This window comes from Poecile atricapillus, chromosome Z (assembly GCF_030490865.1).
Source record: "Poecile atricapillus isolate bPoeAtr1 chromosome Z, bPoeAtr1.hap1, whole genome shotgun sequence".
NCBI lineage: Eukaryota > Metazoa > Chordata > Aves > Passeriformes > Paridae > Poecile > Poecile atricapillus.
Genome location: NC_081289.1, coordinates 16,155,134 through 16,180,752, shown reverse-complemented (window position 1 = coordinate 16,180,752; position 25,619 = coordinate 16,155,134). Strand labels below are relative to the sequence as shown.

Sequence of the window (25,619 nt, the reverse complement as noted above, 5' to 3'; positions counted from 1 at the left end):
CTAAGGTAGACTTAGCTAAGATGCCCTAACAGAGAGGCTTGGTTGAATGTGGCAACACATTATATTCCAGACCATATAATTTAGTAACACTTTCCAGTTACACATGAAAGGTAACAGTGCCAATCACTCTTCTAATTTCATCTTTCCTGAACTGAATCCATTATGAAATAGGTCTGCATCAAAGAAATTGTATCTCCTGGAATTCTTCTCCCTTTTCCTTCTTAACACATTCAGTATTGCCACTTACATTGTCACCTTCACTCCTCAGTTTCCAGAATGGCTGGATATAAAACCAGGAGCCCTCATTCCCTGCAGCATCCAGGGACACCCGCATAGCATTCTTCTCTAGTAGAGCTGGCAATCTCTTGTTGACTGTGAGGTACTTGTTGCTTTTTATGTGCAGTAGCTGGGAATAAAGAATAATTAAAAAAAACAATTAGTGCAGCTTTTATTTGTTTTTTCTCCCTCCAGTCGAAAGAGGAGGCACAGGCTTTCACGCTACAGAGATTTTCTATAATAAATAGAAATACAAAATAAAACTAGAAGGCATTTATCAAAGTATACTACACTTCAGGAAAACAGATGATCTATTTCAGATTGAGAGAAATGTGTCAGGAATCAATTCTACAGCAGGGCAAGGGTCCATTGCAGTGTTCCCTTCAGGAATTACATCCATTACAGAAAAGTTGTACTGCACTTAAGAACTTAGCTCTTGTCTCATTTATATGTCATGAAATACAGATTACTTCAATGATTTAAAAGGAGCTGCACAGCACCCCTATAGCATGACTTTGAAATAAGTCTTGAAAATAAAAGACACGTATTTACACTCAGATTCTAAACTGCAGCACCAAGAAATACACATAGAATTTTTATTATGACATATTATTTAAACAGGAATTTGCAGCACTCCTGGTAGGCTTTGAAACAGGCAGAAAAGCACAATATTGTAAACTTCACCAAGTTCTGTTTACCTGACCCTAGCCAACCCACGTTACAGCAGGTAGCTAGTTTCATTTTCATTGCAACCTTGAAATGAAACAACTGTTTCCTTTCCAACACTGAGAAGACAGAGGGATTTCAATAGGTTTACCTGGATGACGTTGCTGTATTTCACAATTTCACCCAACAGTTTCCTGTTCTCGCTTTCATTCTGCTTTTGTTCCAGTTCTGCTGCATGCTGCAAGAGAATGATTATTTCTTTAGACTCTACAAAGGAAGAACCTGAAACACACCGTGCAAAAAGGAAATGGCATCATATTTAAATCTTGCAACCTATTAGCATTACTGCACTGGAAATATTAGCACCCAAATCCTGACATTGATTCTGATATTTTCATTATCCAAAATAGGGTCTCTGTCACAATTTATGGGTCACACCTGAGATGCATGCTATTTTAAAAATTTTCAAGTCCAAAAAGTAATTCCAGGTGCTTTATTTAATCCTGTAGAGCATAAGAAAGGGCCAATGATTAGCTTCTGTCACCACTCCTTTTACTTGTTGAGGTTTAATTGTACATAAACACATGAACTCCAAAACAAAAACAATAGGTCACAATTGGCAATATTAAAATTAAACACAATAGACGGGGTCAAACACAGTCACAGAGCAAACTCTCAGCTCCCAGCACTAATTACTGTGTAACTCTGGCCACACACCACATGCCTTCCTTGCTGTTTTTAACTGGAAGCACTGGCAACCTCTCCACTGCCCACAAAACTGTCATCCAGGTTTGACAGGACCTTGTTTTCACTTAATCTTATGCATTCAGTTACAGCATCAGGCCAGCTGTTTTTCAGAGACAGAGGAGTTGCTCCATCCACGCCATATATGAGGCAAAATAGAATCTGCAAAAGGGTTCACAAAAGAATAGCCCAGACTGAAGGCAAGGACAAACACAATTCTGAGGATTTTCCTCACTAAAGCATTGAGGACATCTCTTTGTCCACTCTTCTGCCTAATTCCTGGTAAGGATTTCCAGCATTATTTAAACCAGGGCTCTGTCCTGATTTTAACTCCATTTTTACTTTATAAAACTTCTGAAAGCACTACCTTGCTTACAGAAAAGGGGCAAAACCCCCAGCCCAAAGTAAGATAAACACCACAACAGGAGCTACAAATGCCAGTCAGGAGGTAGGAGAGCTAATATAGAGTTGCTATGGTGGCATAATAATACCCATCACAGTGGTTCCCAAGGCACTTGGTTATTATTCTTTCTGGTGCTATTGTAATTCTACAGCCTGCAGATTGAGATAAGATTACAAATACAGATGTCTCTTACTTGAAGTTTCTTCAGCAGTGCTGCTTCTGTATGGTTTCCTTGTTTGGCTTGCTTGGCTTTCCAGTACTGCTTCTGGGCTGAGTATCTGTTCATAGGACACACCTTGAAAAGGCAGTCTGGGGAAAGATTGAAAGAAATACTCCCAAGTCAAGTTGAAAGACATTTCCTTCATTTGTAAGTATGCTTTGGTTAGGTTTTTTTGTCCAGAAATGTCCAGATACTGGTGTTTAAACACAGCCACCAAGTCAGCTTGGTGGCAATGATACCATAAACAGGCTGGCATAACATTAGAGTTGAACCTTAAGTCTTTTAAAGCCCCGCATGTTCTCACTTTGTGCAATTTCTGTAAGAGCCCTAGGTTGTGATCCTGCCATATCTGTCTGATGCTTTTATTAGCATCACAGATGCACTGTTTGAAGGGACGTGAAACTTTGGAAGAATGGTCCTGCTGTGTGCATGTCACACACCTGGCTTTCCCAGCTCCTCCTGGCACTGCTGAATCCAAGGACGGCAGGGGAATTCTGCTACCAGCCACCAAGCAGGTTCACACAGAGTCTGGGTCTTCACATGCCTTCACTGAGTTGCTTTTACTGTTAGGCTTTTTTAATCAAAGTAACACAAGCTGAACATCACTACAGCCCAACAGACAGGGAAAAAAGCAGGTGAGGAGAGAGGAGCCACCTGAGCAGGGTGGCTGTGTAAACGAGAGAAGAGGATGAGGAGGAGAAGAAGGAGGAGATTGAAGCCAATGCTGAGATGCTGAGTAAGAAATGTGGAGCAGCAAAGGAAAGAGAATCTCAACATACCAACCCTCATCCCATCCCCACCAGCTCCCCACGTGGAGTGATGGGGCTGCAGATCAAGAAAGGGGAGAGACATCTAGAATTAAGCCAATTCTTCCCTAAATGCTTGTTAATCATTCATCTTTATTTCTCAACACTGTAATTAGTAACTGAAAGTTAATGTTAATCGGTAAGAAACTGAATTTTGTGAAATTCTCTGACTCAAGAGGTTTTGGGGTTTTTTTGTCCAGTGGCAGTCCTATAAACTGTAAATAGAGGCTCATGATTCATCCAAAGTAATTACTTTTAGAATGATAAACAATATCTAGTCTTGCACTGTCACAATTGTCAACTGCTCTAAAAGCGGCAAGAATTGACAGACATTTCACATAGCAAACGTTGGTAATTGTCCTTTCACATGCCACATGTATTAATAGGCAAGAAGAGGGAAGACTTCTGCTGTGGGAGTAGTAAGGACACCCAGGACTGCCTGAGTGTTGTAGGGTGAAGCTCTTCCCCAGCATGAGCTGCAGTCTGTGGATGTCAAAGAAAGGTCTGTCCCCAACTATGAGCCCTCCATATTTCACTGGCACAGGTGGCCAAACACTGAGGACTGACCCAGCCCCTATTCAAGCAGCAAAGCTTGTCCACACAAAATTACCCCCAGTGGCAGAACTTTCCTTGGCACTGACCCAAAGTGCTCATGGATTTCCTCCTCCCCCTGCCCCTTGCAGCCCTGAGTTTCTGTTCCAAAGCCCTTATCAAAGCAAATCCAGCCATTCTGCAAAGGTGTTTGCTTTCATTTCACATTTACATGGGAATTATATCACACAACCTACAGTACACAACTCCTAGGTAATTTTTACAATATTCTGGAAATCAAGAAGGTGAAAAAAACCCCAAAGTGCTATGTACCATTAAATTGTACTATATATTATAGGATATTTTACCTGAAGTATCAGGATTTCAGCTCATAAGACAAAAGCCTGCTATTATTTTCTGTCACAATCTATAATTAACATGCCTTCGCAGAAGGCTGTATGAAACATTTATTTCTCTGAAGTAACAATACCTTCTTTTTATAGGACCAGTCTTCATTTCTCAGTTACTCCCCACACATCCTGCTACTTAGAGTAAACACAGCCCTTCTCATCCTCCTGCAGAGTCTCAGAGCACAGTGCTATCACCCTGCAGGGGGCCTTTTTTGAAACAGTGTTACTTCAATTGTATTTCCCTCAATTTATAGATTAAAAAAAATCATATTATTTGTTCCCAAATAAGCTTTTTCCTATTTTATTTTACTTTTTAGGATTCTAGATGTCTTGAAACAAGGTCAGCTCATCGTTTTTCTCTGGGGGTTTATTTCCATTTTTTTTATTAGAGTAACAAAACTATGTAAATTCAAGCTTCATGATCCTAAACATTCTGAGGGGGTGGAACACTGCCTGCCCTAGAGATGCTACAGTTCAAAGAAACACGAAAAAAAGAGAAACTGAGGTGTAAGATTATAAAGCAACTTTCCACCACACAGCAGATCAAAAAGCCATTCCCTCCCGGAGGTCAGTCTAGCAACCCACTCATGAGACAAAATGTCTCTTCTGACTTCTCCAGACATTCCCAGATTGTCCTAGTTCCCAATCCACTACTTCATGGAGTTTGACATAAATGCTTCTCTTCCTGAGGACTAATTTAGGAGGTAATATCAAAGGTAAGCAAATAGCGCCTTCACTCAGGAAGTCTGAAAAGGAAAATAACTCCTATTATGCCCTTTAATTGTTTCTTGATATTGGATAAAGATGGTTTAGAACAGTATTTGTGAGATGCTTTCTCTCCCTGTCCTCTCTTGGGAATTTTTTTAAGTGTAAGAAATTCAACGCTTGCCCACCATGAAAGATTTCTTTGGTTTGCAGAGCTAGAGAAATTATCACATGACTTTACTAAAACCAGATAAATGGGTAAGAGGAACTGACAGGGCTATAAAATCACAGTGCATACAAATCTACTAGTTTTGGGGAAAAAATAAACAGAAAGGTAAAAAGGATCTAATTTGAAAATGAAAAGGAAAAAATGTGGAGGAGAAAGGAGTGGGGCAATGAAGAGTCCTAGGCAGAACAACAAAAGAGCTATCAGGAGTCTGAGAAGGAAATTAAAGCAATTATGGAACTGGGAGAAATAAGAAGAAAATAAAAGAATAAATCAAAATTAAGTAGAGGGCAAATAAAAAGAAAAACGGCAGATGGAAGAGGAAAGGGCAGAAAGAAGAAAAGAGAGAGTGCAGAGAAAGGAAGGACGAGAAGACAAAATAATAATGTCTGAAAAACCTTAGATCAAACTAAAAACCTGAAAGGCAAAGGAGGGTATTTAGGAACCCAAGCATCACTTTCACTGCAGAAGCCTCAAGAAAAGAAAGGAATACAAGTTACAAGCAAGGAAGTTTAGACCAGTGTACAAACTTAGGTCATTTTACATTTAAAATAGGAGAGAGACTCGTGCTTCTTTTCCAGAGCTGCTAAATCTGACCAACAAGCAGGTCTTAACTGTGCTATTTTACACCTTGGAAGCTGAAAGTGTTTCCCACTGGAGAAAGGAGCATCAAGCTGAAGTGTGTTTAGGGTCCCAGACTAAGGAAACCTGCAGTTGTGTGGCTCACAATATGAATTTTCTTCAGAGGTACACAACTCCTGGCACACACTGTTCCTCCCAATCTCTGTGAACCCAGCCCTGCAGCACAGTAAGCATTTCCATCACCACACTCAGTGCCCTGGATCCCACCAGCTTCAGCTGGAATTAACACATGAAGCACCTGGTATGATCAGTCCCTTCAATTCCACTGCAATACAATAAATGTTTTGTGGGGTTTTTTCACCTGGCTTCAGGAAACACGTGTGGGACCAAATTTCACCCTCCTTTGAACTGATGCAAATCTGGATATGCACCCTGGTGCACACAGAGCCACTCCAGGTTCATCCCAGTGTGACTGGGGGGGAATGGGGAGCACAGCTTCTTCATGTGGACACAAAATGAGAAGCAATCACATCTTTCCTTAGCTTAACAACACTCCATGCTGCAGAATATTCTTAAACAACCAGAATAGCAACCACCCACTCAAAAAAAAAAAAAAAAAAAAAAAAAAAAAAAAAAAAAAAGTAAACACATAAAAATGAAACTGCTATTTTGAGACACCTTTTTACATAGGCTTTCAGTTCAGGCCAACAGCACAGTACCTTGATTTGATCTCTGAGTGAATCCTTTAGGGGAGATACAAGCAGTTCAAAACCACAATCTATCTTTTTTGTCCCTCCCACTGGGGAAAGGGTTGATAAAATATTACCAAAAAAGAGAAAACACAGACTTCTCTGATATTAATTTTCAGAGTCAGTCCTTGAAATCTAAACATCTTGTTAGAAACATGTTTTTCTCATACTTCTTTGGCTCCCAGGTCGTGCTCTAACCTCAAATCAACGCCAGTTCAGCTATCAGTGATAAAAACATTGTAAACCATGTAGACAGCACTTCCTATTAGTGAAGAGGCCCTACTCATCCTGCTCTTAGATGCTATTTTCAGTTGCTTATGTCTAATCATTCAATTAATCATTCATGCCTAAGTCTTCCTTTCATGTCAAGAACCTACTTAAAGCAGTTTCTGTTTGGTTTGTTAACTTTGCTGCTGTAATTGAAAGCTATTTCCCAGAAGACTCTTGGGGAGAAAAATATGGATTTTGCTTAGATTCTTGGTTATAAGAACAATATTTAGCAACTCCTTTGCCTCAGGGCTCTGAGCACAGCAAAGAAATTTAGCAAAGCATGGCAGAGATGTGCTTTTGGTTGCTCTCATGGTAGAGACACCTTCATGGTTCAAGGCACAAAATCTCAATTAGACAGCAAGTTTTCTGGGCTCTCAGCAAAGCTCCTGCTATTCTCACACTTAGAATTTGACTTAAAGGATGAAGGAGAAAACATCCAAATGATAGATTCATCTTTCCTGCAGCCATCCTCCTGAACACACATTGATTATGTATACTTGAAGCAGCAGAAAAATGATATTCGATGTCCCTAACACAATAGCCCTGCTGTTATAGAAGGGTGGGTTGCATAAATTAATGTGACAAATACTTTTTCACTAATTAGTTTCTCCTACAGGTGTTAGAGACTTTATAGCACCTTTCACTACCTTTAGGAGACTTACAAGAAAGCTGGATGGAGAAGGACTTTTTAAAAGGGCATGGAGCGACACGAGAAGGGGGAACGGTTTCAGGCTGAAAAAGGATAGATTCAGATTGGATATGAGGAAGAAATTGTTCCCTGTGAGGGTGCTGAGGCCCTGGCACAGATTTCCCAGAGCAGCTGTGGCTGCCCCATCCCTGGCAGTGTCCAAGGCCAGGCTGGATGGGCTCTGAGCAAGCTGGGATAGTTGGAAGGTGCCCATGCCCATGGCACGGGTTGGAATGAGATGGGCTTTAAGGTCCCTTCCAACCCAAATCACTTTGTTACAGCTCATCCAAATTTGCATGCTACCACCATGCCAGCAGTCCCAAAATTAAGCTATGGTATGGTACTATAAAATAGAGAGAGATAAGGAGTGACTGGAAGCAAGAATTCAAAGGGAAAAAAAAGAATGCTTAGCAGCAGCAGGAAGGAGGAGAGTAGCTACTAAAAAGTTTTGGGGCAGGGAGGAAGATGGAGAAGAGGGAATCCCCAAAAAGAGGAAGATCTAAGTTAGAGGAAAGATTTGATGCTGTGGAGAAGAGGTAGCAGAGGCAACTGGAGACAAAGGGATGTGTTATGCAAGCAACAGACAGAGGCTACAATAAGGGACAGAGCCAAAACCGTCCACAACTAATGGAAACCACTCCCCTGCAGAAGCTGGGATGTAACTCAGGAGACAGTCCTTGGTTTCCTCAGCAGCAGAAAACAGCTGTGCATTTGTCAGTGTCCCATCTCCCTGTGACATCTGCTCCACATGTGCTACCACAACTGGTGGAAAATCATTAGTGCTGGGAGTTCAATCAGCTTCCACCCTGCATCAAAGTGCCCAAATCATTAACACAGAAACATATAAACTTTTTCTTTCTTTGCCTTTTGAAGTTAGAAATGAACAACACAGAGCTGCAAGAAAAGAACTCTTTATAACTGAAGTTATATTATCAAGCCCTCAAACACTAGACAGTGAAAAAGTTATGGCTGTCTTTTTAAGCTCTGTTGAGATCCTTAGTTGTAGGCATTTGGGTGTATTCAATCGTCCTATCACAAATCTTTCCCTGTGACCTTGGTCTCATCTGAATAAGTTCAACTTTAGAAACAGTCCAGTGAGAAAAATATCGTTCCAAGGATCCCCACATGATATTTTGCACAACCTGGAAAATGTGAGTTACATATGTACTTGCAGACAAGTGAGAGGGTAAAATCACAGTTAAGTAGCCTGAAAGCCACACTGGATGCTATCCCCCAGCTCTGCTTTAAAGTTATCCAGTCACACAAGTGACTGAAATTTATTACTGTTAGTTTCTAAGTATGTATCCTCACTTTCTCAGTTTCCAATATCTGCCAGTGCGCTGAATGCTCACAGCTGGAACTGCAACCAACTGCTGATGTTTCCTGAATATATAATGAGAAAAAAGTCTTGAACTCTCTGGGAAAGCAGAACTTCACTCTCCCAATGTTTAAAATGCTTTATTTTTTGCAGTAGAACTGCAAATAAAATACTAAGGTTAAGCATGTCAGTGCAACCCCTGAAAATCATAGAATGGTTGGTGTTGGAAGGGACCATAAAGATCATTGAAAATAAATACAGTCATGAAACATATTTCCCTTGCTCTAAATCAGGCAAGGGATTCTCTTTATCAGTGTGAATCCAAGCTCTTTTAAGCCAACAAGAGGCCTGGATCAGGCTAGTAAGGCTCTGATTTGGCACAGTTAAGAGTACTTTTTTAGCAGTCAAGAAGTAAAAACTACATGCTGTCAGTGCACTGGTATTTTTTTCCAATAAGCAAAACAACAGAATTATCCAAATCTACAAAGTCAAGTTGAAAAAAAACAGATACAGTTTTAAACAAAGGCAAAACAAAAAGCTGACAAAATATTTGGGAGTACTCCTTAAAACGGTATCTTATCCTGAAAAAAAAACAACAATCCATCAGCTCAAGTAGCTTTGGACCTCAAGTTTCTTTCCCATTTACAGTGAAACAGCAGGGCTTGAGCAAAGAGTTTGTCACAGAGCAGGGGATCAGTGTTCAATGTACAGAACAGAGCAAACAGCTCTTGGACTACAGGAAAATTCAGCCCCTTTCCCCATATTTTCCACCTGCCTCTCCTTCCTTTACAAATTTTGTATTTTGCTCTCAAAATCTGCCATTCATGTTCCAGTTTGAAACTTTGTCCCTGTGTCCACAAACCCTCTGGGAAGCTACATGACAGAAGTGCCCAAGGAGTCAGAACTGCATCAGTTGGTCATTAAAGAGAAATGATCCCTGGTTACTGACCTCGGAACTTCTTTGGAGGATTAGCAAGGTCACCTGCCTCTGGCTGGACCACACACCGGTCATCCACTAACCTAGAAAAACAAAAGTTATCACACTCACTAAAACATGCCATCAATGTTTATAAATGCACAGACACGCCTGCCACACCATAGATCCAAAAGCTACCACATTTCTCCAGTGTAATACAAAAAATACCTTAGAAACTCTGTTATTCAGTTACTAAGCATAACCAAGAAAGTCTACATTTTCCTTCCAGAGAGAGGATTTCTTCTAATGGTCTGTGTTTCAGATCATTTAAATCCAGTTAAAATCCCTTTTGTAACACCACATACATTGATGTTCCATGTAAAATTTATGTTTTCCTTCATCAGAGCCATTACCCCTCAATTAGAAACAGTTTGCTTCTCTGCAGCTGTCAGATTTTCTCCTTCACCATTTCCCATCTTTTTCCTCTGAGGAGGCATATGGAATTAAGGTTCAGCTCTGATCAAAACTCCCAAGACCACACTTTCCTGTGCTAAAATGAATAAGCATTTCTTTAATCCAAAACAGAAAACCTAGATGACAAATCTAATATATTTCTTGCAATATTTTAGAAGTTAAATAAACCATAAAATTTAAAATACGAATTGTTAAACTTATCTCAGAACTTCCTGGACATAAATTCAGCTTCCTTTCGGGAAGTATCCTGTAAACAATTTTCCCATTTCAAACAATTATTCAGGAAAATCGTGTTTAAGGACACACTACTGCCCTGCCACTTTACAGCAACTTTCTTAGCAGCATTTTTGTTGGAAATTGCCAGAAAAAGCACAAATTTGCTTCAGCCAAGTTACACAATAGCTGCATTCAGCTTTCACTCAAGTTGGCTTTGCCTCCAGCCACGAGCACAGCAAGGCCGATCCCCCAGCACGCCCAAGAATTTTCTACCTCTAGCAAGATGACAAACTGTGGCTGCAGCTCCCAGAAGCAAAAATTACAAAGAATTTTGGAAGTCAGCAGTTCCAATCTCAAAACAGACCTAGATGCAAACATGAGGTGTCAGTAAGGAAGGGGAATTGAAGAAACAGCTTCAGCAGCGAGCAGGGGGCCTTAGGGAGCTGTGCTCCTCACAGCCTAGGTTAGGGCAGGTTTAACAAGAACAGAGTGAGGTTCAGAAAGCAGGACTCAGGAAAAGTCTTGCAGGCATCCTGTGCTCTGTCCATGTTCCAATAGGCCAAAGCTTCCAATAAATAGCACCTAAATCCTGGAGTCACAGAGAGCTGACAGGAAAGAACTACCTTAACAGAAGCTTTGCCAAAGGATTTAAATGCCAAGTACTTCTCACTCTCAATAAAATCCCTCAAAGGTTTTTAAGGGGGAACCCATAAGGTTCGACCTTAAGCACATTCAGGATGGAGGCATATTGAAAAGCTAACCATAACACACAAGGAACCTCCTGTGTTCCTTGGTGACAACTTGTGACAACCACAGCTGTGGGTGAAATGCAAAACTTTCACCATGGCATGTCACTGTAGCAAAAGTCAGATAGAAAACAAGGTGGTGGTGCTGAGCAAAACAAATGAGATCCTGCACACTCTCTGAGCCAGCCAGCTGCAGTGCTCAAACACACTGGCCTTGCAGAGAGCAGACATTAACAACTAATATTAATCACTTGCCACTGAGCATTCTCTAAAGGCACAAGTGTAAGGACCATAAATGAGTTTGGCAGCATTCAGGAACCAAAGACATCAGAGAACACAAAGGAAAACGAACTGGTGCCGCTTCCATCCTATGGACACAAAATCAGAGCAGAGAAAGGTTGACTGGCATGTGGCAGTGGCATGACAGAGCAGGAACATCATCTCCTGAGCCCTTGCTCAGCATCTCAGCTTCTCACACCTTTGTTTCTTATAGCACAGGACAAAAATCTGAGGAAAGTATTGCTTTGTTTATTTAGCAGTTATTATATTAACAATTTAATCCCCAGCATTTCCACATAATGCCATTCAGCCCATATTCCAGCTGCATGACCTTCAGGGAGTCTAACAGCTCCTTATTTACTCTGGAGGTGCTCGTTACCGTACCGTAAGGAGTGCTGAGCTGAACACTGCACATGATGCAAGACTTCAGCACGCTCTGTGGAGGGGAACAGAAGAGGCTCTTCAAACACAGACCACTTCCTCTGACACACAATTCAAAATATTCAAATCCCACTTTTATAGCAAGCCAAAAGCAGCTGCTGGTTTGTTACTGACACCTGTGAGGTGGCTGTGTTAAACAAGCAGCAATTCAAGACCTTTGTAACCTGCTAACAAATCCATTTGAGATGTGTGAAACCAAACAACAGGCTTGGCTGCAAAAGATCCTGGACTCCTGTATAACCTGCAGTTACTGTCACACCACACCACAGCAGGTTTTAAGATCACTTGCTTGTAGGTTTGAATAGGAGGCCAAAGTGCACCAGACCAGGCTTTTCAGATAAAGGCAGAATTTATTGTATTATATTTATTGCATTATACCATAAAATGTGCAAGCTATGTAAACACTGATCCAAATTATGGTGCCAATATTCAAGCCACTTAAGCATGGTACTATCAGAGAAGCTTTAACAAAGGGGTTTAATTCCTCAGCTGGACTGCAGACAATACTGCTTTGTGCTCTCTGCTGTCATTCAGCATCTGGCACATACGACACAATTGCATTTCAGCTTTCCATACATTGGCAGCACATAAATGACAAAGGAGATCCCTGCACATACATGAAATGATCTCTAGCTGAGCTAGTTCTTCCCTGAACACAATAAATACCTGGGGTTTGCACAATCCCTCCAAGTAACTGCTGTAATTAAGCTGTACAGTTCATTGGTAGTGCCTAAGATAAATCATCAGGAAAGTCAAAATAGTAATTACACCCCTGGACTTTACATATGACCCTTTGTATTCAGTAATTGCAGAATTAGAGGCTGAAAGCAACAATGCTCATGGGATTGCTTGTCACAGATGCCCAGTCATTCTCCCACTGAAGCCACTGGAAGTTTTTCCACTCGCTGCAGGGCAAGCAAGGGCAGTTCCTCATCGTAGTGCCACAGGCAGCCAACCTCACAGACCAGCAGGTGTTTAAACCATTAAGGCCTCACAGTGTACAGAAGTGTACACAGCTACAGCCTACAAAGGCTCATTAAACAAGAATTTGAGCTACCTAAAGCATTGCCTAGGATATAAGGTGTGCTTCTCCACAGAGGCAGGGGGGGAAAGTAAAGGCAGTTTCAACTCTCCACTGTCGTCACAGAATCCCAGGATGGTTGAGGGTGGAAGGAGCCACAGTGGGGCAGCTGGCCCCACCTCCCTGCTCCAGCAGGGCCATCCCAGAGCACAGGACACAGGATTGTGCCCAGACAACTCTGGAGTATCTCCAATGAGGACACTCCACATTCTCTCTGGGCAATCTGTTCAGTGCTCAGTCACTACACAGGAAAAAAGTTCTGCCTCATGTCAAGTGGTCAAAGTATGAACCTGTAGAGTTCTGCACCTCTCTTCCTCTCATTCTCCCCCATCATCTGGTGGAGTTGAAGCCATCCCTTCTCTGGTGAAATGGGAGGAAGGACACAGGGGTGGGAGGAACAGGACTGAGAAGCAGCAGAGGTATAACTGATAAACAAGGTATGTTGGCAGAAAAGTCTAATGGTGCCTGGGTTCATAGATAGGAATCATATATGCTCCATAAGTCTTTATGTCCTGCAAGCTCCCCTGATTATGTAACACAGACTAAAGGTAAATACACCAAAGGTTTCTAGGAACTTTCAGAGGTAGTGCAAGAGTCAAGGAATAGTTGTGCAGCTGTAATCCTGGAAGGACTGTTCCCAGTGATGAGTTATTTTAGATTTACTACTGAGATACAGGTGCGTTCTGAAAAAACAAAAACCAATGTAAGAAAATAATAGGAAGGTAATTACGGTTGGTTTCATGAATTTTAGGTCTCTTTCATAACATGAGATGCTTTTTAGATTGTTAAAGAAAGCAGCCACATAATATCATTTATCTTAGCTTTGTGCATTGAGTTTCAAAAATACCATCTGAAATATATTTTGCCTCTTCCTACCAACAGAGCTTTCCACCCAATAATCATAGACAATATTATTAAGTACAACAATACCTGAATAAACACATGAGCACACGGACTCTCCCATACATGGAACTGCACGTGTGTGTGTGTGTGTGACTTGTTAAAAAATACAAGACCCAACTGTTGATGTCTATCACACACTCGGTATTATTTATATATCTATGGAGTATTTTATTCCTCAAAAAGCTGAATAAACTAAGCTAGAGGCGATGTCTTCAATCTAAGACACTCAAGCTGCTCAGCTTTTACTCTCTTAATGGTATCATAATTTCACTGCCTTTTTGAGCAGCACACAGGGCCTGGGCAGCAGCAGGAAGAGAGGCAAAGTTGGGGACAGGCATCATTAAGAGAAGCTGGATACTTTAACTGCCAGTGGAGCCCAGCAATATATTTGTTTACAAAGAATGCTGAGGTTCCATTCCAAAACCACATAACCTTGACATCCCTTGTGAACAAAGGAGCTGCTCCCAATGCCTCCCTCACTTTGCTCCTCAGATGTCCCTTCACACAACCTCCTCCAAAGAAATGTTCCTCCAGAGCACCTGCCACCCAGGACACTTCTTTCCTCCCCAGCTGCAGCACAAAGCCTCTCCCGTGCTCCACACATCCCAGCAACCACTCGGAAAGAGAGGTGCAAGTCATACCACCAAGAAACCAACCAATAATGAACAATAGGTGATTAAAATTTTGCTGCCCTGGAAATCAAACATCAAATACCTAAGTGCCAAAACAATCAGATCCACCCAGTTCTTCTCCAAGTCCACCCACTTTTCATTTCATTGAGCCTCTTATCAGGCATCTAGGTCAGCCCACTTCTTGTGTGCTTCAAACGGTCTCCTGCCAAAAATCTACAGTCATCCTACCTCACCCTTCCCAAAATGTGAGTTCATACTCTTTTCTGACTACCAGTCCTGCTTCAAATGATTTACAACTCTATGATTTAGCTACTCTGTATGAAATGTGTCATTTTTCTTGTCTCTTTCCAAAGCCAAATTTTTCACCATCATCTTTTCACATCTTTTAGGGTCGCCTACATTAATCCCAGCCGGCACAGAAAATAAAAAGGCTCTTCCTTGCACTTATAGCAGGACTATTAAACCTCTGTACCATTTAGGAAGATTCCATGCTAAAGAGCCCCTTTCATAAATGGGAGGACAGCAGAACACAATATTTAAAGAACTTCATATCAATGAGGTACAGCAGCTAGGAGACAAGAAAATCTGGCTCCTGCCTGCCTCAAACATTAGGAACTTTATAGTTTCCTTTCTGAACAAATTTTAATTGCCACAAACACGAAGCATAAAACAGGTTGAAATGAGCTATTTAATGGTTTAATAGGGTATTCCCTTACACTAGGAAAGCAAAATTCTATGCATGTAAAACATTCCAAACTCCTCAAGGTGTCTAAAACAGCAGACAAATTTCACCATGAACAACCTTCAGTGTGAAACAAGGATGTGGGTGCATTTTATCTCTACACAGAACAGGAACTCAGCCATTCCCACCATCCCAAAAAATGCTCACATGGGTCACTTTGAACTGTATTATCAAATGCTGTGGAGACACAAGGGCAGAAAGTACAACCCCAAGCACATACTGAGAAACAAAAACACCACCATACAAACAGGCAGCTCCACATTTGCACTAATACCTGCACAAATAATTAGCCCTAAAGTTTTTCCCTTATCTGATAGTACATTCATATATTCTTGTAACTGTACCTGCAGGCTTGCATGTCAAGGGGGAGAGGGGGGAGTAAAAGCAGAAGTTTTTCTGCTCAATTAAGCAATCCAGCTATAAATCCTGAATGTCATTTTGTTATTCTATTGTATTGTGTTATACTCAATCATGCTTTTAGCTTGCAAAAGTAACAAGTTCTACTGAACTCCTGTTCAGTAGAACTTGTTTATCCCTTTTTATAGCTATATTTACATTTTAAACATTATGCAATCTCAATTAAATTATAAGAACAGAGCTAAAATAAATTATTACAAAGGAAGAAAATGTTATTTGGAGGTTACAGAGGAAATGAGAACGCACGGTTCTTAGATTTTAGTCTCAGTTTTGCAATTTTCTTGGCCTGCATAATAGGTAAGCCATTAAGGCACCAAGAAAATGGTACCGAGCTTTGTTTGGACATAGTAATTTTTGCCAAGTAAATGAACACTTGCACAGTGTTTCAAAATACTCACATCAATATAACATACATCAAGGCATTTTCAGTGGTGCCAAGCCCACCAATTTTCTGCTGTGAAAAGGGGATTGGGAATTGGTCACAGTCCCAAGGCTGACAGAGCTCAAGGAGTGTTTGGATAATGCTCTCAGGCACAGGGTGTGATTCTTGAGGTTGTGCTGTGCAAGGCCAGGAGTTGGACTCAGTGATCCTTGTGGGTCCTTCCAGCTCAGGCTACTCTGTGATTCCAGAGGAATTGGCAATGGGAGGAGGTGTGCCAGCCTATCCCACCCAGCTCCCTCCCCAGGCACACTCAGTCCTGCTGTACCTCTGTACAACACTGGTGCTCTGCTCCCAGGCAGGGTTTGGTTTCAGCCTGTCTCATTGCCTTTAATAAACAAATTACATTCCCATAAACCCAAGGAAATGGTTGATTTCTTCCTTTGTTTCTTTTCTGGTTTTTTGTTGTGTTTTTTTTTTTAATATAAAAAGTAAGAATCTGTCATACAAGGACATTGCAACAGCCCAAAGGCATTTAATTGGACAACACTTCCACAGGCAAACCCTCTTTTACAATACATTTTTATTAAAGCTAAAAAAATTGAAAATTAGTATTAGGAAAGCTTTCTGAAGGCTTTCTTTAGTGGTTTGCAGAACATAGACCCACTAATAATGCATATCACCTGGAGGACTGGACAATTTTTCCATTACTAAAATTTTCCTTTTAGGTGAAATCTTAGCTGTCTTTGAATGGATAAAATTTCCACCGATGTCTCTGAGGCCAGGATTTCACCCCTATCATCCCAGCTTCCCAAAAGTGCCCTGAGGGATGAAGCTTAAAGAAGCAGCAGTGTCAGCACCTCACACTGAGGGTCATTCATCAAAGATTTAATTACAATCTAACCTCTGCAGCATTTCCACTTAATCCAGCTAACTACATATTGAATGTAAACAAGTCCAGGATTTGGCTCAAACTTAGAAGTAAATCAGAAAATCAAGATTACACACATGACTTTAACCCCACTGGCTCACACCTGACAACCACCTGTAACAGGTCTGCAACACAGCTCTCTCAATGCAAGAAAGCACAGATGAAGTAGAATTATTAGGTATATCAACCTAACACACGTTAGAAATGCTGACACTGGGACCACTGTAAACTAAAAATGAGGGTGTCGGAGGCAACCCTGCATCTTTATGTGAATTTTAGGCATGTAGCTCACTAACCAGGCCCTATCAGACTGAGCAGTTTAAATTTCCAAGGTACACAGTGACTTCAGAAAAATTCTAGTAGCAGTGTCGCTGCTCCCAAAACCGAGAACTCTTTGCAGAGTTACCTATTCAGCCAGAGACAGCAAAAGTAAGCCAGCAGCATAGGGAAAATAATCCAAATCAAAAGAAATTCTATGTGTAGTTTACAACAGAAGAATTTGAGGGGTTTTTCTCAGCTTTGCACATATTTGTGAATGGCCACTTGAAAGGAGACTCTTATCAGTTCTTAAAGTTCTTTGAAGAACTATGTGCTAATAAAAGGAGTCAGAAAGGCTGGATCATTCACTGTGAACATCGTTTAATGAAAATGAAGAGATTTACCCAGAAAAATACTGTTGAGAAATGCCAATATCTGTCCAGGAATCAAAAGTGACCTCATCACCATAATGAAGGCAGTCACACCTACTCATCAAAATGGCAACACTTACTGTAGAAAGGAAGCATAAGCAAAGGAAGAAAATTAGGAAACTTTGCTGAAATAGCACAATGTAAAAATACTGTTGTTTAAGCAGACAAACTGTAAGGCCTATAATGAATCTCAGCATCTGGAATGACAACGTATATATAAGCAAACACATGCATACAAAAATATATACATACACAAATATACATGAAAAAATTACCAATCCTGCAAACATAGGTTTGAATGTAAATCCTGGAAAATGATCTAAGGGCTTTCTCCATTTTGTATCACAAACAGCAATAATCCATCAGACCAACCCATGTCACACTGTGTAAAAATGTGGGTGGGAAACACTGCTCAACCAAAATGCTGACACTTTACGCATTCTGCAGTGCGTTTCACGCAGGAGATGTAAATTTCACATGCCTAAGTTTTTGCTTAAACCCCAGTTTTTCAGACAATACAGATAACAAGACCTCGATGTTACAAACTCTGTTATATGTCAGGATACCAAATGAAGAAAAGAACTCACCTCATTTCAGAGGCAAACAACGGGGACAAGCCCAAGTTAGCGTGAACACAGGTAATTCCACTGAAATTAGTCAAGCAGCCCTTTCCTGCAGCAACTCAGCACCTGACCCAGCACTTTTCATATCCTTCCTTTAGGGCACCTTCCTTCAGCAGCCCCAGGAGCCGTCTACAAGGCCAAGCACACTCACACAACACATCCTGAGCTCCCCCAGCCACAGCCCCTTTCCATGAGATGTGCAAAATCCTGGCACTGGGTGCAAGCCTGGGCTTTACAGGAGAAACATGAACCTTCCTGACCACCTCCTTGCCAAGGAATTACAGGTGCTGCCTGGTTTTGCCTTCAGATAAATACAGCATAACCACCAACAAGCTTGTAGCCAGCATGCAGCCCAGATCCCAAAATTCTGCTGCTGGTTTCAGCCTTTACTTCTGGCCCTGGGGACAATGACTTGGGTTGGCAGGGATTCCCTGAATGAGGTCTGATCACCCTTTGATGTGTTCAGCTCTCACTGGTGGCAGTGAGAATTGTACAGGGAGATACCTCCACATCAACACATGCTCCAATTCTCTCAACAAATGATTGTATTATTTTTATTTTCATTTTGCAACAATAAATGTTTACAAATCTTTGCAGCTGGGACAGGTATTTTTGCATATTCTCTTTGCTCTTCTCTTTCTTCAGCAGCAAGTTAAAAAAAAACCTTCCAAATAAAAACCAGCTGAGAAATCACAGTGACTTTATTTACTTGTTTTAAAACCTAGAAGAGCCAGTTTCCTGCAGGGAGAGATCATTTTGGGAGCTGCTCCAGATTGTCTCAGAGCTGCTTTCCCAGTTGCTGGGAGCAGCTCTAGGAGTCCTTTGCCACACCTACCCCCGACCTGTACACACTCGCTTGAGAGAGTCCCACGCAGCAGCACAGAGCAGAAACCTGAAGAGGAAATGCTTGGGAATGCTCCGGCCACAGCAGAAGGAGCTGGGAAGTACGAGAGTCACAAAACAGCAGCCACAAGCAGGGTGGCAAAACAGTCACTTCTGTGCAAGTGGACAGGTGCAAAGTCAAAGGTGGAAAAGGACCCTATTCTACTTTTGGGAACCTTCCATAATCATAAAGCAGGAAAATGACATAGCAGGTTCACACCCCAAAACTTTCTCAAACCAACCACCAGGCAGGCTGGCATCTCCCACAAGGAGGCTACACTCAACAACAGCCAATCTCACATGCCCAAGGACTCTCCCAGGCTCTGAGGCACAGAAAACCCCACATGTGCTCAGCAGAGCTCAGCATTCTAACCAGTGTGGCTGTGCACTCCAGGAGGAGCTTCCAGGACCCTTCCATCCCCATCCCTGCACAAGGTCTGGGAACAGTGCAAAAATCACTCCAGGAAACACAGCAGTACAGGCTATTGCATCCAGCACCCCAGAGCACACAAGAGCAGGTGTCTATTTGTTACCACAGATTTTTTTGGTCCACCTGAGCTCTCAGCAATGACTCTGCTGAGCACCAAGAAGCTCTGTCTCTCTGGCTGTGCTGTCAGCTGTCAGTCAGACCACCTTCTAAGGTGTGTCTTAACAACAAGCTCTGTTACAAAGAAATGAGTTTGGCCCTGTACCTTCAGGCCCTCCAGTTCGGCAGCATTCTTTTCAGCTGAAGGAAATGCTTCCAGGTCTCCTCGCACAGCTTATCCTGACACCTTAACGGGGGAAAAACACCTGCAAACAATCACTTTCTACTGGGAAAGCTGGAGTCTTTTATCACTTACATACATTTACTGGAAATTAACTGGCAGAGAAACAAGGAAATCAAGTTTTCTAGAAAAGCCTGAACTTGGTGATATGATAAGTAGAACAATGATATCCACTTCATTTTTCCTTTGTAATTGCAATCCTACTGTACACACATACACTTATCAACACTCATGCTACAAATCCCACAGAATCCATGGGTTTTAAAGATGCATGCTGTTTGACCTGGGAAAAAGGGAGCATGGTTCCTCCTTCTGTATCAGTATCAAACACAGTCTGGGCACACAGAGCGCACCTTCTCCCTCCTGTGCCAAAGTATATACCTCAGAAAGCAAAGGCAAGCCAGCTCCAGGGTTACACCTAACTCCTGTTGCAAAAGCTCTTCAAGCAATCCACTTGAGAAGAACTGTGATGCTATCACAAATTTTATTCCAAACCATGCAATCTTTGGTATCTTTTCAATTGGTCTCCTTCCTGATGCTGCATTGAGAGATACTAAAAACCCCTCTACTTTCACTTGGAAAGGAAAAGGGTGTATGTTCCTTGCTATCACCACTGCCCAGAAAAATGTGAAAAATGGCCTCTAGCTCTGAGATCTCAAAAACCAGGAGACCAAGAGAACAGATGCACACATGACTACTTTTTTTTTTAAATCTCACCATTTTTCAAACCCCTCTCTTTTGTTTCTGGGGGATCTGACTCATAATTTTCAGAAGCAAACAGGAAGCACTGCAGACATCTCCAAGTATTTCCTCTCTCCACCCTTCCACCCACCCCTCTTGTCTTTTACATAATTTCTGGAGACTTTATTATTCCTTTTGCTGTGTTAACAATGAAATAGCACTTTCCTACACCAGCTCCAGTGCACCAAGGTGCAAGAGACCCTCCTTTGCCCAGTTCAAAGGGAGAGACGTCCTTCATCCCCTTTGACAGGACAAAGCAGGGCTTTCTGTGCCTGAGGAAGGCAGGCCTTGGGAGCTGGCAGGAGCCAGCTGTTGGGAATTCAGTCCCGCTCCCCACAGCAGAACAGGACCTGGAGCAGAGAAACAGGATGAAGAAGTGTTAGAAGGTAATGTGCTGGGAAAGCCTTTTTACCTCACTCCATTTATTACAAGCGCTTCCTTTCATTGTATACATGGGAAAAAAATAACATTTCCCCTTCTGCACTCACCGGCAGGACCTGTCAGAGCGCTGGGCAAGCAGCTGCTTGGCGAGCTGGGCAGGAGGCGTAGCAGAGGGGCAGCCTTGTGATCAGCTCCTCTGCACGCAGAGAAGAGCCCTGGCTGCAGCATACAGGGTTTTACTTTGTCCTACAAGAAGTTCTGGATGCCCTCACGCAACAGGGGAAGGGCAAAATCCAAGGTGTGGGAAATGGCGATGGGATGGCATAGGGTGCCAAGGCATGAGTGAGTGGGACAGAAATAACATGAGGGATGACAGGAGAAAAGAAATTACCTGGTTTGAAAAAGAGCATGCAGCTCCCACAAGGAGCTGGAGCAAGGTCAGAATGTGGTGGACTAAGTAGCCATCATTCCTTATTCCTGCATGACCAACTCTCAACCAGGATGATGGGGACAAGGCAGAAATGCAATGGAAAGCCACCTGTTTCCCTTTCTAGAGATACCAGCTCTCTATGGCCAGAGTAAACAAAGTAAATTGGATACATTTTAGCAGCTCTTCTCAGGAAGGAGGCATTCTGCTTTTCAGGGTGCTGTGTGTATTCCACCCCTTTGTGTCAGTGCAAGGTCTTAAATGCAACCACAGGCAAGCCTGAGATCCTGAGGTTTATTTTCAGGACACCCTTGTTCCCACTGAGACTTTGTAGCAGCAACCACTACTGCACACTCTCCCTGCAAAGGGAACCTGGACACAAAAACAAGTGTACCAAAGCTCACACCTACTTTCAAGTTAAACTAATTGGTACAAGCAGCCCCCATTTAAAAAGTTCTAATCTAACACGGTGCAACAATATTTAGCACAGTAAAACTATTCTAGCCTTTTTCTTATCACTCCACAAAGCTCTCGGACACATTATCACAAGAGCTTAACCCACTGCCTGGCACATGAAGATTAAAAACCTGCCCACTGCCTCAGCTACTATTCCCTATTCACTTGTGCATAGTAAATAATACTCCACAGCTATAAGCTGATCTGAAAAGATAGCAGAGCACCCCACCCAAAAATCAGCTCCATTTTTATCACCTCCCCAGATTTTATGACCTAATCAAAAAGCCAGTTGTCTATCGCTGTGGTGCAGCTTTGCATACGGTTACACAGTTCCTTCTCCAAGTCAAACAGCACCACATTGTCTGGGATAATCTCATCCACTCACATAAACAATTAGTCTGCTATATTTTGATTAACACTTCCGTTTAAGAGGACATTGAGATGCTTCAGCCTGAGTGGCAGAAGGTCTGGCCTCCTGTTAAAACAGACATGCTCTTCCCAAGCTTCCTCCCTGACTGGAAATCCCAGCTGCCAGCCTTGCCCCAAGCACCTCTCTGGAGCAGAACTCTCCACTATTTTCTGATTTGACAGATGGAAATAAAACAGCATACCTGACACTCCTTTGAGTTACAGGACCCACAGATCACAACATTCAATAAAAGAACTAAGTTGACCCAAACCCAGGCAAGGGCAAAAATAAACATTAATCTGGGTCATTCATTTCACATTACAGCCTTTCAGAGCCTGAGGGTCCCTAAGCAACAGTCAACCCCGTTAGCACAAATCATCTACTAAATTGCTTAAGTATATGAGCTCATATTGCTTAGAGAGGGCTGAGAGACACTCACATAAACTGTTTTGATGGGGAGCAGTAATGTGAAGCCACTGATGAAAAACAGCTTTCAGAGTAAGTGTACATCCACAGCCTCGGTGGTTTGAAAAACTATTCACCAAGGCAAAAGACACAACCAGCTCTGATACCACAGTTTACTCACATATAAATTCTTCCATCAGTACAGTGCCCTAAATAAGACATCAGAAGTTAACTGCTCTCTTTTCATCCATTAAGATAGAACCTAAATATTATCATATTTCTTAAAAAAACTGAAGCAGAGACAAGGATTTATTCCACTGCATGTATATGCTACTTGCTACTCTGGTTACTTAAAAGGACTACAAATTATTCCTGTACCTCACAATGTGCTGTTCATCTGGCTGGACTGCAACTTTGTGTCAGCAATTATGTGAGTTGGAAGTGATCTTGAGCCTTTGTTCTTTATTTTTTCTAACCTTTAATCTGAGAAGGTTTTAGAACATGTTTTTGTTTATTTTTACCTTTTAAGTTTAATTTTTGTCATAGGAAAAGAGCACCAAAAATAACTATTTGTTTGTGTTTAAAGCTCTGTGTTTACACAACAGAAAAGCTTGTCTCTAACTTGTCATCCTGAAATTAGAAAAAAGTATCACAGCACTTAACACACCAAAGTTCTGCTAAGTTCCTGCCAACTAACTTTGAAGAGATCCTGTCATAGCTGTAGAGCAGACTTTCAATGGCATTTAAATTAAATATTCTGCTGACTTACTCTGGCAACACAGTGCCCAGAAAACAGCTGACCAGCGAGTGCTTAGTTCTCTATCTGCAAAGGATGGCACAAATATCCAACTTCCCCTCCTCTCAGCACACTGTAGCTAAGGTGGAAGAAGTAAAATGAGACCTCACAGCACTCCCTGTAATCCCCTCTAGGCAAGACCCATTTGAAAGCAGCTGCTGCCACATTAGGGCTAATATGAATCAGAAATCCAGACACACAGAACTTCATCTGGATACCCAGGTGCCAGATTAAGGTGGGAACAGCAGCCTCCAAAGAGAAAATCCCTCATCCCCAGACTAGGACCAAGCCACATGGAAAGACCAATATTCACAATGCACAGGAAAATCCTCCTCCCTCTCCTCTTCAACTAGATTAAATAACCCACACCTCATTGCATTCACAATAATTCAGTCCCATTTTACATGGAGAAGGACTGAGAACTCACAGAAGGTGTTTAAGGTCCACCCTACAAAACAGATCTGTATTTCTTTTGGCTGCAAAAATCAGAAAAATCTTGCATCAATTTTTTAACAGAAACAATAGTACCTTCAACAATTCTTAGAAAACAAGTATTCAGATTTGATCCCTCAAGCTACCAGTACGTAAAAACAACCAAAACCCAGCCAAAACACAGAAATTCCAAAGCTCCTTCAATGGGCAACATCATCCACCAACACACATACCCACAGCCAAGATGTAGAGACCATTCTGTCAACATTCAGGTACTTAAAGGCATTTCATCACTCAGGCAAGCCTGTGAATACAATATCTTCCTTATCCTCAGAGGACTGAAGTGATTGAAAAGAAGAGCTGACAAGATATTTTCAGTTCTTTCAGGCTAAAGGGGTAAAATTCCTTTAGTTCTTCTATGACCTCTGCTAAACTGAGACAATAAATGAAAAGCAGCTACTGAAAAAAAAGCTTTCTTTCACCTCAGCTTGTTGGAAATCTTTATTCTTGATCTGGACGTGAACTTGGTCTTCTTAGCTATGCACTTGTCAGATACTCTAACAGGGTAGACTATTTTAACACATATTTCAAGTACATAGTTAAAGGAAGCATAAAGGGCAATTGGGACTGAATTCTGCTTGATTCATTATGTCTCACTCAAATCCAGTCAATCCCTGGACTTCATAAGCTCTCCTGTAAAATTCCATCCAAGAGATGTTCATGTTACCCAACAGGCTGGAACAAGCTTTTCCAGCCTAGTGTTTGATCTTCTACACAGTCCACATCACCCCAAAAGTTCTTCATAATGTAGAGATTTGCTTTATATTGAAACAAAATAACTTCTGGAGTATAATTCATATTCTCATCCACTCCTGTTTTAAATTCCTCAAAAGCTGGGACACAGTGCCCTCATTTCCTTGAATCTATAAAATAAGAGAGTTGAAGATAGAAGTCCATAATGATCCTTTCTACCCACACCCATCAGCCTCTGGGTAGACTGGGTGTCTTTTCTGGAATCCTGCAGTCTCAAAGACTTAGCAAAATACTTGGAATTCCAAGTTCTCCTTTGATCCACAGATAGTTTACTCTTGTTTATACATCTACAAAAGTCATTCAGCCAAGTTTCTCCTGTTTGCAGTGCCCTTTGGTGCCTGACTTCACAAGCACCAGGTGATTTTGTTAAATAAATCATGACAGTGACAGTGGACAGTCATAACTACCAATTCTCTAGCAGAAAAAACCCTCAGCTCCTCAGCCATACAATCCAGAGATGCCTCCACAATACACTGTTGAGCTGGACTCTCTTTTATCTGTCTTGCCAACATCACATTTCCTGCACCGTTTTCCACTTCCTGCTTACACCAAATCATACATTCTGCAAATCAGCCATGACTCTTCCAGCACCACCAGTTTCAGCAGTTTCAAAGCCATGATACAATTTCTGAATTAATATAGTCACCTGTGTGCTACCTCATTGCTAAATTCCAAACTTGTCTGATGAGATCAAGAAACCTTGATCTTGCCACTTTGAGAAGATGCTATGCTTTCAGATGATAGCAAGAGCCCAGATGGTCTCCTGTGAAAGTTTTTGGCTGATCAGATATCTGTTCCTGGAGCAATACATACGTTAGGTGAGTGATTCAGGAGGTTTTGCACCTTATTCAGAAAGTTTTGCAAGTTATGAGAAGGAAAGAAAAAGTGATGCTTTTTTTCATCAGTCGTTCCTTGAAACAGTCCATTGATCTTCTGCCTAAGGCAATATCTAAGGCAAAGAGTTAATTTGGGTGAGGCATCAATTACTCCCAGACCTGTGAGCACCCCTGAGAGCACAGCTCTATTAATTCCTACAGCAAAATGTGT

At 41.7% G+C, this 25,619-nt stretch overlaps 1 protein-coding gene across 1 annotated transcript in view; it reads right to left on the bottom strand.

Moving 5' to 3' along the window:
* LOC131592968 (inositol 1,4,5-trisphosphate receptor type 2-like) overlaps positions 1–25,619 on the bottom strand; it is a 241,875-nt gene that overhangs the window by 203,806 nt on the left and 12,450 nt on the right. The window contains exons 2-5 of the mRNA XM_058864988.1: positions 9,544–9,614; positions 2,283–2,398; positions 1,094–1,180; positions 248–406 (exon numbers count right to left, since the gene is read on the bottom strand). Coding sequence (XP_058720971.1) covers positions 248–406; positions 1,094–1,180; positions 2,283–2,398; positions 9,544–9,614 — 433 coding nt within the window. The remainder of the gene's footprint in view (positions 1–247; positions 407–1,093; positions 1,181–2,282; positions 2,399–9,543; positions 9,615–25,619) is intronic.